The 18,338-nt window shown below is 44.6% G+C and overlaps 1 protein-coding gene across 1 annotated transcript; it reads left to right on the top strand.

The window, feature by feature from the left end:
• The first annotated feature begins 723 nt into the window (after nucleotides 1-723).
• On the top strand, nucleotides 724-7,698 carry LOC137504696 (apolipoprotein L3-like). The gene is made up of 4 exons (XM_068233280.1): nucleotides 724-817; nucleotides 1,102-1,166; nucleotides 1,653-1,685; nucleotides 6,928-7,698. Exons 1-4 carry the CDS (start codon nucleotides 724-726, stop codon nucleotides 7,696-7,698), a joined length of 963 nt encoding a protein of 320 aa, XP_068089381.1.
• Nucleotides 7,699-18,338: the final 10,640 nt, after the last annotated feature.

Below are 18,338 nucleotides of genomic sequence, written 5' to 3'. Positions count from 1 at the left end.
GGCGCACCAAAACCTGCCAATGGCAACCACAGTGTCAGAGGTGCAAGAAGGGAATGGGGAACAGTTTGTTAATGATTACCACTATTCAAAGTATCTATAGAAGTGATTATTATGAGCACAGGACCAATAGAGAGTTAATTCTGCAGTTGAGGGAGGGCCCCTTGGGGCCCCTCTGGCCCAAGGGCCCCGATGCGGTCGCTACCTCTGCAACCCCTATTGCTACGCCCCTGCCAGGAAAGGAGACAGGAAGAGCACGAGGGACAGAGAACTAGAGGAAGCCCTAGGAAAGTCCAGCTTTTGAATTTCCCCCTCTGCAAAGGACCCTTTAACTTACAGGTCACACTCAAGCTTTTATCACGCGATTTATATGCTCATTTATATGCAAATCAAATTTTTGGGATTGCAATTTTTCTGTGCATGTTAATGACGTTAATTTACGTGAAAATGGATCTAATTGACTTCAACTTTGCATGTGATTTTTCCCACAAAAGTGCAATTATTCTGTGCTTCCATTGACTTGCATTTAATGTGAATTTCATATTGCATATTGAACATGAAAGAAACCTGCAGCACGATTTTAACACAGAAACACCCCAAGACACATGAAGTAACAGGCAAATGCGACATTTGATGCGATACTCTTTTTACAGCCCCAGTATCAAACTAGCCTTAGGCCTCTTTTCCCCAAGCGCCATTCATTCAGCTGCAGTTACATAAACCCAAATGGCAGAGTTTGCTAACACTGTGTGTATCACGCTTGACACCACGGTGGTGTTACCTGGCAGCCAAAATCCACCTCATGTCATGTCTGAACATGGTAAGCGCTGTGTTCAGATGCAACTCCATAGGGGGGAACGCCTGTTTATTGCCCATACCGAGCGCTAGCAAACAACCAGCTGGTGAATGGAAGTAGCTAACAGGCGGTGAATCCACCTCCGTCCACCGTCCGCCACTGTGGAAAAAAAGAGGCCTACGTATTCTCCCAGCCAATGCAAACAATATGAAGGCTCCGTGCCCTCTGCAAATTTCTCAGCTCAGACCATGAGGTATCAAATAAACATCTCATAAACAAACCAAGTGTGATATTTTTTTCTCTTATAGCCAATGTGCATGAGCATCCACAGATTGTGAATTATCAGCACTCAGAGGAAGTAAGGCTGAAAATGGTAGGCTTAATGCATTTACTTATTGCTTGGCATTGTGAAAACCTCTCAATAACTACTTTATATCAATTTCATAGCTCTCAACTGTCCCTCTTTCGGAGGGACTGTCCTTTTTGGGAACCCAATCTCTCTGACCCTCTTTCTTCCTCAATTGTCCCTCTTTCAGGACTGTTGTACTGTACACATCTAATTACATACTGTATATGTATTTTTCTACTGAAAAATGTGTCTCTTTTTTTTGCCATTCTCTAAATTAATTAATGTCTTATTTTCAAATGTTAATATGAAGGAAAACTACTAATGTGACAAAGGGCCAGTGTGGTTTGAACAATAAAACAATATATTTTTCCTATGAAATTTTTATGGTATGTGTGAGTGCGGTGTCAGGGGCGTGGTTAGTGGTGTGGCAGGGGTGTGGCTTAGTGCCCCTTTTTCTTATCTCATAAAGTTCGTAGGTTTGTCAATTAACATAATGTTTTGTTATTGCAGGAAGATGAGGATAAAAGAGAACTGCTGTCATCGGTAAGCTACTGTAGATAATATTAATTAACCGTGAGGTGCCATTCACAAACATTAAAAAAAGTGATTTTTGCCGCAAGCGAATTCACATTTTAACTTAAAACCAATGTAAGTCAATGGGATCATTCACTCTTACTAGCAAAAGTCAAAGTTAGATAACTCAGTGGAGGGAAGCCTCTGAATAATTGTGATGCTTCCCAAAACAGTGCCCCGAGCTCGCCATTCCAGTTCTGGGACACTATAAATCTATACAACAAGGCCTTTCTTGAATAGTACTGGGGGGTGGAGGCGCCCAAAGATAGGTAATGTGATGAAACAAAAAATAATAATAAGGTGGAGGGAGGTGTCTTTACTATTCCAGATGGAAGAACCCAAACCACAGGGTTAATGTAAAAAAATTTAATTATTTCTTCAGCACGATTAAAAGGACAGCATGTTTCACGGGTCTCACCCCCCAGTACTATATAGTACATCTCCTTTGAAGGTGTTCACCTTTCGGGTGTGGTGTTATCTACAACCAAAAAAGGACCAACCAGGAGTGCGACCATTCAGTTCCAGTAGAATGTGGAATACCGAGCGGTAGTGTTGAGCCTAAATTTTCGTAATTTTGTGTTTCCGTAGTTACCGACGCAAATTTTGCCGCTACGACGCAAATTCTTAACTTCGTAATTGCCATACAAACTGTAATTCGGAATTCCGTAAGCAAAATTTCAGTTTCGTAATTCCGCTTTTCAGCACAAATTTGTGTTTAACCACTTAACGACCAACGTCAGCCGATAGGCGGACGAAGGTCGCAGTGGTGTTTCCATGGAAACGGCCGCTCGTACGAGCGCCCGTTCCATGTCAGTTCATGGAGGGTGTTTCCGTGAACAGCCTGTGAGCCTCCGATCGTGGCTCGCAGGCTAAATGTAAACACGCGGGGAAGAAATCCCTGGTGTTTACATCGTACGACGCGTACGGCGCAGTAGCGCTGTAAAGGAGATCGGCGATCCCCGGCCTCTGATTGGCCGGGGATCGCCGGCATCTGATAGGCTGAAGCTGCCCACAGCAAGGAGGGGAGGGAGGGAAGGAGAGGGAGGGCAGAATAGCGCTGCGGAGGGGGGCTTTGAGGAGCCCCCCCCCCCCCCCGCTCGGCCACACAGCGTGGCGCGACCAGACCCCCCCCCAGCAGGACATCCCCCTAGTGGGGAAAAAAGGAGGGAAGTCTGGTCGCCCTGCGTGAAATCTGATCTGTGCTGGGGGCTGAAGAGCCCACGCAGCACAGATCTGTGCAAAATGCTGCGGTCCTTATGTGGTTCACGCGAAATTTCATAAGTTCGTAATTTAAAAAGTTATTAGAGTTACGAAAATGGACGTAATTTTGTTTCTAATAGTAATTATGCACATTTAGGTAATGGTTAAACTCAGGAAAGTCACTCATTGATTGCAATCACTGATAATGCAAAGTTCCCTGCACATGTTGTCACTTTAAATGTATCAGGAGGCTCTATCTACAGCCACTTCTAAGACAGGTGCTCTTTGCCATGGTGCACTTAGCGTTCATGTTGAGACACTTGGTTTTGGAGCTTGCAATATCTGATAATGCAAAGGTGCACATGCTGTCACTTTAAATGCATCACGAGGCTTTACCTACATCCACTTCTAAGACAGGTGCTCTTTGTCAAGGTGCACTTAACAGTCATGCATGCTGAGACACTTGGCTTTGGGCCTTGCAATATCTGATAATGCAAAGGTACCTGCAAGTGCTGTCGCTTTAAATGTATCAGGAGGCTCTGGACTGGAACACAATTTTGAGAATGGACGAATTTCCGAAATTCTGATTTGTTTGTGTTACGGAAACGTAATTACGAAAAATGATCATAATTATGAAATTCCCCATAAATGTGAAATTTCACGTAATTTCGATGACGGCCATAATCATAATTTCACGAATTACGCGAGCTTTAGAGTACTCGTAATTAACCACTTGCCGACCGCACACTCATAACGTGCGTCGGCAAAGTGGCAGCTGCAGGACCAGCGACGCAGTACTGCGTCGCCAGCTGCAGCCTAATTAATCAGGAAGCAGCCGCTCGTACGAGCGGCTGCTTCCTGTCAAATCACGGCGGGGGGCTCCGTGAATAGCCTGCGGGCCGCCGATGGCGGCTCGCAGGCTAGATGTAAACACAAGCGGAAATAATCCGCTTTGTTTACATTTGTACGGCGCTGCTGCGCAGCAGCGCCGTAAGGCAGATCGGCGATCCCCGGCCAATCAGCGGCCGGGGATCGCCGCCATGTGACAGGAGACAGCCTGTCACTGGCTGCACAGGACGGATAGCGTCCTGTGCAGCCGGATCTCCAGGAGGGGGCCAGGTAGGAGAGGGAGGGGGAGGATTTCGCCGCGGAGGGGGGCTTTGAGGTGCCCCCCCCGCCACCCACAGCAGGCAGGAGAGATCAGACCCCCCCAGCACATCATCCCCATAGGGGGGAAAAAAGGGGGGCAATCTGATCTCCCTGCCTGCACCCTGATCTGTGCTGGGGGCTGCAGAGCCCACCCAGCACAGATCACTCAAACCAGCGCTGGTCCTTAAGGGGGGGTAAAGGGTGGGTCCTCAAGTGGTTAAGTCATTACGCTCATCACTACCGAGTGGGGATGGTTATTTCCCTGTTGCCGATATTCGGTGGTTGCAGAGACTGCAACCCACCTTTGTAAGTATAACTACTACCGTCTAACATCTAACACCATTTGGCTCCTAGTCTCTCCTTGTCATACAGGTGACCGTGGTAACCTCACAGTGACCACTTTTTCTGCTTTTTGAATAGGTTTGCCTGGCCGCACTCGTGTCAGTGTAAGAGCACATGTCTCCACAGTAGCATGGAGCTGCTCCTGCACTGCGTTTTCCTCCATGCACACACCGCTCTGTGCTACTGCGCAGGTGTGGGCCGTCAGTGTGATCCTCTGTCCCAAGCCTATTATCCAATTTTCACTCATGCAGACTAGGGATTTTTAGTTTCAAAGAGTTTTTATTAAGATACCAAAAATGAGTATTTATAGTGAAAAGCAAGCATCGCAGCATAAAACAAAGTCCTGATGAAGGAAAATGAATACAAAAATAAGTACAGTCATATCCCCAGGTATTCATATAGAAGATGGAAAATAAGGCATCTTTAAATCAATAAGGAAAAAAAGAAAAAGCGAAATAAACGACAAAACTTCCATGGAAGCTTTCACAACAACAAAACCATAAAAACAAACCCGCAGAGGTGTTAGAAACAAGTAACCTACCACCTGAATTCTAAAGTAGATCATAAAAGAAAGGCCCACATTATCAGCATACTATATCCAAGGGTCCCGTGTCTTCTGGAAATGAAGCATACGGTCGTGCGTAATAGCCGATATTGTTTCATAAATCATAATTTGGTGGATTCGGTTCACAACCGGAGTAAGACAAAGCACAGAGGATTTCCATTGGGAAGCCAAATACATTTAGGCTACCATAGATATTATTTGAATTGGCCAGTGTGTAGGGTAAGTCGTACTGGACTCTGTATCCTAATAACAGGGTGGCAGGTACCACATCAGAAGAAGCATGGAGAGCAGCTGTGATAAGACCGCACACTTCCATCCAGAAGCCAGTGGCATCCTTCTTTATTCTTCTGTATACTTATACATTTAGGCATTATCTTCTTTTGTATACTATCTATACTCAGTATCGGCTGTTCTTTCTTTATACGAGGGGAAAGGGGACTGAGGGGCAGGCATGGGTGATAGCGGGTCACTTACTGTAACAGACAAGTAGTGGTATGCGACTTGACTGATTTGCACTGTAGCTGTAAACTACTACTGCTTTATTTCTATTTTGCTGGTTTATGGCTAAAAGTATTAGCGGTAGAGGATTAGCAGGATAGCCAGGCAACTGGTATTGCTCAAAAGGAAATAAATATGGCAGCCTCCATATCCCTCTTGCTTCAGTTGCCCTTTAACAAGAATAATAAAAAAAAATTGAAAAAAATCATTATTTCTCCATTATAGTTTTTAAACTAAAACGTTCTACTGTGGATAAAACCCATACATTTTATTTGCCCATTCATCCCAGTTATTGCAACATTTAACATATTTCCCTAGTACAATGTATGGCTACAATATTTTCTTTGGAAATAAAGGTGCATTTTTTCAGTTTTGCTTCCATTAGTAGCCCATTTTTAAAAAATTACAATATTATACCCTCTTGACATATGTATTAAAAAAGTTTAATTGCTAAGGTAACTATTTATGTATTTTTTTTTATTGTCATTTTAAATGACAAAATGTTTTACTTAGATAACTATGGGAGCGTGTGGGAGGTAAGGGGTTAATTTTAATGGTATGTGTATGTCGTTTAAAAAAAAAACAAAAAAAAAAACCTGTAACTAAAAAATTTCCCCTGGGAATCCACCTTCGGGTGGGGGAAGCCTCCGGATCCTATCGAGGCTTCCTCATCCTCCTGTGTCCCACGGTGGACTCACTGTGCCCCTCCGAATAGCAGGGATGTAAATATTTACCTTCCCGGCTCCAGCACAGGCGCAGTATCGGCTCTCCGCTTGGAGATAGGAAGAAATAGCCGATCGTTGTCAGTCCGCTCTACTACGCAGGCGCAAGTCTCCTGCGCCAGTGTAGTAGAGCAGATCCGACAGAGATCGTCTAATTCCGCCTCTCTCCGTGCTGAGAGCCGCGACAGCACCCCTGCTGGAGCCAGGAAGGTACATATTTTAAGCCTTGTCAGGCTTGACGAGCCAGAATTGTGGGATGCTTCGGGGGAGCCAGCGCTGGATTGCCTGCAGCTACAGGGATGGGGGAAGCCTCATTGGGACCCTGAGGCTTCCCCCTCCTGAGGTAAGTACCCCCCAGGGGATGTTTTTACGCATGACAATCTCTTTAAATAAAAAGGTATATATGTGTAATTTTACTATTTAGCCACAAGATGTCACCACACATTATCTTTCTGAGCATACTGTTAGTACACGAACAGGAAGTAACGCGTGTACATGTTACTTTGTTTGCTACATTGATCGCAGGCAACTCATTGATGACGGTGATCATTGATATTGCGGCATCACTGGTCGGCGAGAACGCGTGTGGGAGCTAGCAGTGGCAATAGACGAATATCTACTTCCCTGGGGCTTTCAACACAGTCCTGCGGGACGTAGATATACTGCTCTTGGTGCAGTAACTAGTTAAACTTGTGAAAGGATCTTAATTATTATTATAATTGTTTTTTGTGAACAGGTGAATGAAAACCTCAAAGAATGTGAAGCGCTTACAGCACTTCTGAAGAAAGCTATTTCTGAATGTGTCATTGAGCTGTACAGTATTGCCGAGGACATAGACAAGTTCCATAAGAGAGCCACCATCACCAATGTTGTAGGAAGTACATTTGGAATCGCGGGTGGAATTCTATCCATCATTGGTCTGGCTCTGATTCCAGTGACGCTGGGCGTATCTCTCATTCTCAGTGGTGTTGGCATTGGTGTGGCTACAGCTGGTGGAGTCACCGGAGCGTCTGCTTCTATAGCTGATACTGTAAATATGAAAAAGAAATGCAAGGAAGCAAGCAAGAAGGGAGAAGAAATTAATGATAAGATTACAAAATTGCAAGAACATACCGAAAAGATGATAGAAACCATCAAAGCTCTGCAAACTAAAAGGAGTGGGCAGGAAGCTGTTAATGCAGCCAGAATCGGGGCAAGGGGAGTGTTTGTAGGAGTAGAGATAAGTAGATTGGTTCAGCTGGGGAGGATAGCAGCCCAAGGGGCTGAAATAGCAGCTCAAGCAGCTCGAGCCATCCGTGCTGTGTCTGGAGTATTTACTGCCTTATTTGTAATTATTGATGTTGCCTTTATTATAAAGTCAGGCAAGGAGCTACATGAAGGTGCCAAAACCAACCAAGCTCAACAAATAAGGGAGCAGGCTGATAGTCTGCTAGAAATAAGGGCTGCTCTGACAGAAAACATGAAAAGCATGCGTGCTGAAGTGAACAAAAACTTCAGCGCAAAGTAAGAAATCACCAAAGATTACTGGGTCCTATTCACAAAGGTGCAACCAGGGTATTCAGCACGTAAAGGAATATTTAAGTGAAAAAAAACTTATCTGAGGCTTTTTGCAGCCCCCTGGAGTCCTCCTGTGCCCATGACGTCTTCCTGGTTCTCTCCGGTAAGCAGCAGCGACCCCCGCAAAGCCGGTCCGTCGCCTTTAGTCGGGGGCTATTGCGCCCCGAGCTTTTCGGCTGTTCAGGCTTCCGTGGCCAGGGATGCTTTGCACATGCACGGTAACGATTTTCGCATGCATGCACAGAATGGTCACAGCAGCAGGAGCATGATCAGGGTGTGGGCAGCTTGGAGCTGTGCATGCGCAGTAGCTGGCGACTCAAGGCGATAGGCTTGCTTTGCGGCGGGGTTGCCACTGCTTACCCGTGGGAACCAGGAAGACGTCATGGACACAGAAGAATTCCAGGGGGCTGCAAAAAGCCCCAGGAAAGTAAAAATCCTTTTTTTTTTTTTTTTTTTTTTTAACTTAACCTTCCTGGCGGTATTGATGGATATACACGTCAATACAAAATATGCTGTGAACAGTATTGACATGCATACATGTTAATACTCTCTTGCACGGTATACTAGACCCTTGCTTGACACGTTTTGGCAAGTTACAGGAAAAAAAAAGGTTATAAAAATAAATTAGATCACTTTTTGCACAGAAATTCTGGGGAAATTGAATGCCAGGGAGGTTAAAGAGAACCAGAGCTGAATAAGATCCGCTCGGATCGCTCCCACTCCGCCGTCCTTCGCTGTCCCGTCACTTCTGTCAGTCGCGGCCAGTCTTACATAAAAAAGTGCGCTCTTTGTGCATCTTTCCAGCAGCCGTTGGAGAGATACGTTGAGGGCGCACTTCTCCTGCGTAGACTGGCCCCGACTGGCTGAAGTGACGGGACAGCGGAAGACGGCGGAGTGGGAGCGATCCGAGCGGATGGGGCTGGAGGAAGCCCCAGATATGTATAAAACTTTTTCTTTTATTCAGCCCTGGCACACTTTAAATATTTGCATTTTTGTTTGGCCTAATTATAAAAGATCTGATAACGTGTAAGCATTGCTATTTTTGTGTGTTTGTCATTGGCCATATACTTATAATTTATTACCAGTACTGAAAAAAGAAAAAAAAGGCAAACATACTGTTCATCCCCAAAATAAGTTTTTTTTTTGTTTTGCTACAGGGACGCCATAATTAAAGCGAAAAAAAAACCCACAAAAAAACTTATGATATAATGAGTTGTGTGTGTAGTACAGATAATAAATAAAGCATAAAAGTGTCTCATATTTTTATTTTCATTTATATAGATTTTGTTTTATAACTTTGCATCATTCTGTAATATTTGTATTTGTATATTTGTAGTTTAGAAAGTACACTCTATCTTTTAACCACTTCAGGACCACAGTCTTTTCGCCCCTTAAGGACCAGAGCCTTTTTCTCCATTCAGACCACTGCAGCTTTCACGGTTTATTGCTCGGTCATACAACCTACCACCTAAATGAATTTTACCTCCTTTTCTTGTCACTAATACAGCTTTCTTTTGATGCTATTTGATTGCTGCTGCGAGTTTTACTTTTTATTATATTCATCAAAAAAGACATGAATTTTGTCAAAAAAATGACTTTTTTAACTTTCTGTGCTGACATTTTTCAAATAAAGTAAAATTTCCTATACATTTGAGCGCGAAAGTTATTCTGCTACATGTCTTTGATAAAAAAAAAAACATTCAGTGTATATTTATTGGATTGGGTAAAAGTTATAGCGTTTACAAACTATGGTGCCAAAAGTGAATTTTCCCATTTTCAAGCATCTCTGACTTTTCTGCGCACCTGTCATGTTTCATGAGGGGCTAAAATTCCAGGATAGTACAAATACCCCCCAAATGACCCCATTTTGGAAAGAAGACATCCCAAAGTATTCAGTGAGAGGCATGGTGAGTTCATAGAAGATTTTATTTTTTGTCACAAGTTAGCGGAAAATGACAGTTTGTGACAAAAAAAAAAAAAAAAAAAAGTTTCCATTTCTTCTAACTTGCGACAAAAAAAAATGAAATCTGCCACAGACTCACTATGCTCCTCTCTGAATACCTTGAAGTGTCTACTTTCCAGAATGGGGTCATTTGTGGGGTGTGTTTACTGTCCTGGCATTTGGGGGGTGCCTAATTGTAAGCACCCCTGTAAAGCCTAAAGATGCTCATTGGACTTTGGGCCCCTTAGCGCAGTTAGGCCGCAAAAAAGTGCCACACATGTGGTATTGCCGTACTCAGGAAAAGTAGTATAATGTGTTTTGGGGTGTATTTTTACACATACACATGCTGGGTGGGAGAAATATCTCCGTAAATGACAATTTTTTTATTTTTTTTACACACAATTGTCTATTTATAGAGATATTTCTCCCACTCAGCATGGGTATGTGGAAAAATACACCCCAAAACACATTATACTACTTCTCCTGAGTACGGCGATACCACATGTGTGGCACTTTTTTGCACCCTAACTGCGCTAAGGGGCCCAAAGTCCAATGAGTACCTTTAGGATTTCACAGGTCATTTTGAGAAATTTCGTTTCAAGACTACTCCTCACGGTTTAGGGCCCCTAAAATGCCAGGACAGTATAGGAACCCCACAAATTACCCCATTTTAGAAAGAAGACACCCCAAGGTATTCCGTTAGATGTATGGTGAGTTCATAGAAGATTTTTTTTTTTTGTCACAAGTTAGCGGAAATTGATTTTAATTGTTTTTTTTCACAAAGTGTCATTTTCCGCTAACTTGTGACAAAAAATAAAATCTTCTATGAACTCGCCATTCTCCTAACGGAATACCTTGGGGTGTCTTCTTTCTAAAATGGAGTCATTTGTGGGGTTCCTATACTGCCCTGGTATTTTAGGGGCCCTAAACCGTGAGGAGTAGTCTTGAAACCAAATGTGGCAAAATGACCTGTGAAATCCTAAAGGTACTCATTGGACTTTGGGCCCCTTAGCGCACTTAGGGTGCAAAAAAGTGCCACACATGTGGTACCGCCGTACTCAGGAGAAGTAGTATAATGTGTTTTGGGGTGTATTTTTACACATACCCATGCTGGGTGGGAGAAATATCTCTGTAAATGACAATTATTTGATTTTTTTTACACACAATTGTCCATTTACAGAGAGATTTCTCCCACCCAGCATGGGTATGTATAAAAATACACCCCAAAACACATTATACTACTTCTTCTGAGTACGGCGATACCACATGTGTGACACTTTTTTGCAACCTAGGTGCGCTAAGGGGCCTAACGTCCTATTCACAGGTCATTTTGAGGCATTTGGATTCTAGACTACTCCTCACGGTTTAGGGCCCCTAAAATGCCAGGGCAGTATAGGAACCCCACAAGTGACCCCATTTTAGAAAGAAGACACCCCAAGGTATTCTGTTAGGAGTATGGTGAGTTCATAGAAGATTTTTTTTTTGTCACAAGTTAGCGGAAAATGACACTTTGTGAAAAAAAAAACAATACATATCAATTTCCGCTAACTTGTGACAAAAAATAAAATCTTCTATGAACTCATCATACACCTAAAAGAATACCTTGGGGTGTCTTCTTTCTAAAATGGGGTCACTTGTGGGGTTCCTATACTGCCCTGGCATTTTAGGGGCCCTAAACCGTGAGGAGTAGTCTTGAACCCAAATGTCTCAAAATGACCTGTGAAATCCTAAAGGTACTCATTGGACTTTGGGCCCCTTAGCACAGTTAGGCTGCAAAAAAGTGTCACACATGTGGTATCGCCGTACTCAGAAGAAGTAGTATAATGTGTTTTGTGGTGTATTTTTACATATAACCATGCTGGGTGGGAGAAATATCTCTGTAAATGACACATTTTTTTATTTGTTTTACACACAATTGTCCATTTACAGAGAGATTTCTCCCACCCAGCATGGGTATGTGTAAAAATACACCACAAAACACATTATACTACTTCTCCTGAGTATGGCGATACCACATGTGTGACACTTTTTTGCAGCCTAGGTGCGCTAAGGGGCCCAACGTCCTATTCACAGGTCATTTTGAGGCATTTGTTTTCTAGACTACTCCTCACGGTTTAGGGCCCCTAAAATGCCAGGGCAGTATAGGAACCCCACAAGTGACCCCATTTTAGAAAGAAGACACCCCAAGGTATTCCGTTAGGGGTATGGTGAGTTCATAGAAGATTTTATTTTTTCTCACAAGTTAGTGAAAAATGACACTTTGTGAAAAAAACAATAACAATCCAATTTCCGCTAACTTTTGACAAAAAATAAAATATTCTATGAACTCATCATACACCTAACAGAATACCTTGGGGTGTCTTCTTTCTAAAATGGGGTCACTTGTGGGGTTCCTATACTGCCCTGGCATTTTACGGGCCCAAAACTGTGAGTAGTCTGGAAACCAAATTTCTCAAAATGACTGTTCAGGGGTATAAGCATCTGCAAATTTTGATGACAGGTGGTCTATGAGGGGGCACATTTTGTGGAATCGGTCATAAGCAGGGTGGCCTCTTAGATGACAGGATGTATTGGGCCTGATCTGATGGATAGGAGTGCTAGGGGGGTGACAGGAGGTGATTGATGGGTGTCTCAGGGGGCGGTTAGAGGGGAAAATAGATGCAATCAATGCACTGGGGAGGTGATCGGAAGGGGGTCTGAGGGGGATCTGAGGGTTTGGCCGAGTGATCAGGAGCCCACACGGGGCAAATTAGGGCCTGATCTGATGGGTAGGTGTGCTAGGGGGTGACAGGAGGTGATTGATGGGTGTCTCAAGGTGTGATTAGAGGGGGGAAATAGATGCAAGCAATGCACTGGCGAGGTGATCAGGGCTGGGGTCTGAGGGCGTTCTGAGGTGTGGGCGGGTGATTGGGTGCCCGCAAGGGGCAGATTAGGGTCTAATCTGATGGGTAACAGTGACAGGTGGTGATAGGGGGTGATTGATGGGTAATTAGTGGGTGTTTAGAGGAGAGAATAGATGTAAACAATGGATTTGGGAGGTGATCTGATGTCGGATCTGCGGGCGATCTATTGGTGTGGGTGGGTGATCAGATTGCCCGCAAGGGGCAGGTTAGGGGCTGATTGATGGGTGGCAGTGACAGGGGGTGATTGATGGGTGGCAGTGACAGGGGGTGATTGATGGGTGATTGACAGGTGATCAGTGGGTTATTACCCGGAATAACAGATGTAAATATTGCACGGGCAAATTGATAAGGGGGGGGGGGGTCTGAGGGCAATCTGAGCGTGTGGGCGGGTGATTGGGTGCCCGCAAGGGGCAGATTAGGGTCTAATCTGATGGGTAACAGTGACAGGTGGTGATAGGGGGTGATTGATGGGTAATTAGTGGGTGTTTAGAGGAGAGAATAGATGTAAACAATGGATTTGGGAGGTGATCTGATGTCGGATCTGCGGGCGATCTATTGGTGTGGGGGGGTGATCAGATTGCCCGCAAGGGGCAGATCAGGGGCTGATTGATGGGTGGCAGTGACAGGGGGTGATTGACGGGTGATTGACAGGTGATTGACAGGTGATTGACAGGTGATCAGGGGGGATAGATGCATACAGTACACGGGGGGGGGGGGGGGTCTGGGGGGGGTCTGGGGAGAATCTGAGGGGTGGGGGGGTGATCAGGAGGGAGTAGGGGGCAGATTAGGGACTTAAAAAAAAAATAGCGTTGACAGATAGTGACAGGGAGTGATTGATGGGTGATTAGGAGGGTGACTGGGTGCAAACAGTGGTCTGGGGGGTGGGCAGGGGGGGGTCTGAGGGGTGCTGTGGGCGATCAGGGGGCAGGGGGGGGGAAATCAGTGTGCTTGGGTGCAGACTAGGGTGGCTGCAGCCTGCCCTGGTGGTCCCTCGGACACTGGGACCACCAGGGCAGGAGGCAGCCAGTATAATAGGCTTTGTATACATTACAAAGCCTATTATACACTGTTGCAGCGGCGATCCGGATGCCAGTAACCCGCCGGCGCTTCCGAACGGCCGGCGGGTTACGGCGAACGGGGGGCGGAGCCAGTCCCCGGCGGCTGATCGCGTCACGAATGACGCGATCGCCGCATAGCCACTCCCGCAGCCGCCCCCGCCGATGGGCGTATTGCGGTCGTTTGGGCCCGGACTTTGCCGCCGCCCATCGGCTGGGGGCGGTCGTTAAGTGGTTAAAGAGAATCTGAAGTGAGAATAAATCTCGCTGATTCTCTTATATATATATATATATATATATATACTGCCGCTGAACGGGGGTCCCTTACCCCCCAAATCCCCTCTGCAAAATCCACTACCAACTTGGTCGTGGAATTTGCTGCTGCTAGAGGCAGAGTTAATGGCTGTAGCTCTGCCTCTCAGCGCGTCTATCAGGCGGCGGATCTCCGCCTCTCCCCGCCCCTTTCAGTGAAGGCAGACTGAGAGGGGCGGGGAGAGGTGGCGATCAGTGCTGACAGACGCGCTGAGAGGCAGGGCTATAGCCGTTAGCCCTGCCTCACCAGGAAGTGATCCCCGTGCTGCACGGAGGGGATTTGGGGGGTAAGGGTCCCCCGTTCAGCGGCGTTTTAGCAGGGGCAACACATGCCCATGCTATATATAAGAGAATCAGTGAGTATTTATTCTCTCTTCAGATTCTCTTTAAGCTATAAAACAAAGCAGAAACAATGACCCTTTGAACTTTCCTGCAGTAAAACCTTATTGGACTGTTTCTTGGCTGTTTAAAGAGAACCTGAACTGAAAATAAAAAGTCAAAATAACCAAACACAGGTCATACTTACCTCCTGTGTAGTCTACTCCTCAATCTCTTTCGCCTCTCCTGCATCCCATTTGTCCACTGTGATCGATGGCATTCTCCATCCTCCATTTTAAAAATGGCCATTACCCCATAACAGCTTCCTGGTCAGCACACTGTTAAACTGTAATATCACCCACTTGAGCCATAGGGAAACATAGACATAACCTTGCACATTCAGTTGTAACTGACAGCTGCTGATATACAACTGACAACAACTGGTATATTTCAGTTCTGACAAAATATTGTCAGAACTGGAAGGAATCACTAAGATGAAAATGGTGAGCTTCTGAGAGGAACTGACAGTGAGGTTAGTATGTAATATTCATTTGCAGCTACGTCATGTGTTTATTTTAAATAATTTTACGCGCTTCAGGTTCCCTTTAAGTGCTTCAGAAAACAGGACTGTATTCAACCCAAGTTGGGTAAAAGAGATCAGAGAAACTCTTTGCATAGATAACTGAAGTTTTTTATAACTCTTCCTGTACTGGAAAACAACATGAGACTTTTTTCTTTGCTACGAATGTTCTACACTTACAATTCCATTATCTCAAGTTTATTTTCACTTGAGATTTGCTTTAAGAGTGGAGAGTAGTGATAACATTTCTCAAACATTTGCTCTTGACTTTTGGCATTTACCGTATATTCTGGCGTATAAGTCGACCCCCCAACTTTTCCAGTTAAAATATAAATTTTGGGACATACTCGCCATATAAGACTACCCCTCTTCCAACGCACACCATATAAAAATTAGTAAAAAAAAACATCATATAATCATATACTGGTGATACTGGTGCTGTACTGTATGTGGTACCCAGTATACAGTGGGTTGCAAAAGTATTCGGCCCCCTTGAAGTTTTCCACATTTTGTCACATTACTGCCACAAACATGAATCAATTTTATTGGAATTCCACGTGAAAGACCAATACAAAGTGGTGTACATGTGAGAAGTGGAACAAAACTCGTACATCATTCCAAACATTTTTTACAAATAAATAAATGCAAAATGGGGTGTGTGTAATTATTCGGCCCCCTGAGTCAATACTTTGTAGAACCACTTTTTGCTGCAATTACAGCTGCCAGTCTTTTAGGGTATGTCTCTACCAGCTTTGCACATCTAGAGACTGAAATCCTTGCCCATTCTTCTTTGCAAAACAGCTCCAGCTCAGTCAGATTAGATGGACAGCGTTTCTGAACAGCAGTTTTCAGATCTTGCCACAGATTCCCGATTGGATTTAGATCTGGACTTTGACTGGGCCATTCTAACACATAGATATGTTTTATTCCATTGTTGCCCTGGCTTTATGTTTAGGGTCATTGTCCTGCTGGAAGGTGAACTTCCGCCCCAGTCTCAAGTCTTTTGAATTTGGCTCCATCCATCCTCCCATCACCTCTGACCAGCTTTCCTGTCCCTGCTGAAGAGATGCACCCCCCGAGCATGATGCTGCCACCACCATATTTGACAGTGGGGATGGTGTGTTCAGAGTGATGCGCAGTGTTAGTTTTCTGCCACACATAGCGTTTTGGATTTTGGCCAAAAATTTCCATTTTGGTCTCATTTGACCAGAGCACCTTCTTCCACATGGTTGCTGTGTCCCCCACATAGCTTGTGGCAAACTGCAAACGGGACTTCTTATGCTTTTCTGTTAACAATGCCTTTCTTCTTGCCACTCTTCCATAAAGGCCAACTTTGTACAGTGCATGACTAATAGTTGTCCTATGGACAGAGTCTCCCACCTGAGCTGTAGATCTCTGCAGCTCGTCCAGAGTCACTATGGGCCTCTTGACTGCATTTCTGATCAGCGCTCTCCTTGTTCGGCCTGTGAGTTTAGGTGGATGGCCTTGTCTTGGTAGGTTTACAGTTGTGCCATACTCCTTCCATTTCTAAATGATCGCTTGAACAGTGCTCCGTGGGATGTTCAAGGCTTTGTATACAATCACCATGCGCTAGGTGGGCTGTGTTCGTTTGAGCAGCGTGTCAGATGAGGGATCCCTATACCCTCAATTATAGACCAAAATGTAAAGTATTACTAACACGCGCTAAAGGATCCTCAGGTTTATTCAATTAGATTTGATTCAAAGTCAGTCACTTTAATTTAAAATCGGCCATTCAATCCATTCATTCTAGATCTCATACACATGCATATAAAAGTCCTATCAGAAGGGCCCTTCTAGGTATTCTCACTTCTATGTGCGCACAAGGATCTATTGAAAATTCCCTCTAAAGGATAAAAAAGGATAAATTCATAAAAAATGGATAATTAATAATAGCATGAAAAATAGTGTCCGTTTGGTAGTGCATGGACTCCAATAATATACTCCAATAGTTCCTTCCTGTGAATAGTAGTCACCACAGGTACTAAACAACAGTCCGAGGTTTCTCCCAGTACTGTATGTAGTTAACACTTACAGTTCCGTAGTTGAAATATATGAGTGGCTCCTGTGTGTTTCCACACTTCAGATGGCCAGTAGTCTCCCCGGTTTCACCGCCGTCAGCCCGGGTTCTCCTCGTAATAGCTGATATGCTCCGCTCGTTGTGCTGGTAACTAGATGCAGCCTGCGTCACTTCCGGTTGTCAGACTCTGAAGCCCGCTCACTGCTCTTCCGCCCAGTTCACTCCAGCGTGCACTGTTCTCTATGGGTGACGTCACCACTAGGTCTCCTGGATCTTTGTTCAAGGCGGCCGCTGCGCGCTCCTGCGGTGCGCCTATAATCCTGAATATTTCAGCTTATTATCGTTCACAAATTGTATTAAAACCTCTACGCGTTTCTGCCAATTAACGTTGGCCTTCCTCAGGAGGATTTTGACAGTCCGCCCAGTGCTGCATCTAGTTACCAGCACAACGAGCGGAGCATATCAGCTATTACGAGGAGAACCCGGGCTGACGGCGGTGAAACCGGGGAGACTACTGGCCATCTGAAGTGTGGAAACACACAGGAGCCACTCATATATATTTTAACTACGGAACTGTAAGTGTTAACTACATACAGCACTGGGAGAAACCTCGGACTGTTGTTTAGTACCTGTGGTGACTACTATTCACAGGAAGGAACTATTGGAGTATATTATTGGAGTCCATGCACTACCAAACGGACACTATTTTTCATGCAATTATTAATTATCCATTTTTTATGAATTTATCCTTTTTTATCCTTTAGAGGGAATTTTCAATAGATCCTTGTGCGCACATAGAAGTGAGAATACCTAGAAGGGCCCTTCTGATAGGACTTTTATATGCATGTGTATGAGATCTAGAATGAATGGATTGAATGGCCGATTTTAAATTAAAGTGACTGACTTTGAATCAAATCTAATTGAATAAACCTGAGGATCCTTTAGCGCCAGGGCCGGATTTCTGCAAAGGCCTCAAAGGTCACGGCCTAGGGCGGAAAAAAATCAGAAGGATAAAAGGGCGGCAGGACCTGAGAGAGATAAGAGGCTGCATGTCAAAATAAATCATTTCTCCTGCTCCAAAGCGCCCCGGCTTTGCTGCACACACACAGTCAGAATTCCAGAGCTTCGTGTATTTTCCTTACTTCGTGGTGTGCGATGAGACAGTGCTATCTACTGAACATTACATACACGCTTCAGTTTATTGCCAGGGGTGAGAGAAACATGGATCACAATGTAGACAATTTCTGATCCAGTAAAAGTAAACATTTTAACAGAATTATTTCCACTTTACAACTCAAGCTGGGCTAAACAATGTATTGCTGGTCAGACTCTGTTAATGACTTGAGCCATTCCTTCTCCTCTCTCCCCCTGGATTGTAAATCTTAAACAGATAAGGGTTTTTTTTCCTTAAGGCCCGTACTCACGGGCTGCAAAACTCGCCT

This window comes from Hyperolius riggenbachi, chromosome 4 (assembly GCF_040937935.1).
Source record: "Hyperolius riggenbachi isolate aHypRig1 chromosome 4, aHypRig1.pri, whole genome shotgun sequence".
Classification (NCBI taxonomy): Eukaryota; Metazoa; Chordata; class Amphibia; order Anura; family Hyperoliidae; genus Hyperolius; species Hyperolius riggenbachi.
The sequence above is the reverse complement of the archived record's forward strand: the minus strand, read 5'-3'. Positions and strand labels throughout refer to the sequence as shown.

What these genes read in the sequence shown, in the direction of transcription:
- LOC137504696 (XM_068233280.1), top strand. Translation starts at nt 724, where the DNA reads ATGGCAGAGTTTGCTAACACTGTGTGTATCACGCTTGACACCACGGTG. An exon ending in TCATGTCATGTCTGAACATG is followed by an intron (nt 818 to 1,101) that starts GTAAGCGCTGTG and finishes TTTCTCTTATAG; the next exon opens with CCAATGTGCATGAGCATCCA. An exon ending in AGGAAGTAAGGCTGAAAATG is followed by an intron (nt 1,167 to 1,652) that starts GTAGGCTTAATG and finishes TTGTTATTGCAG; the next exon opens with GAAGATGAGGATAAAAGAGA.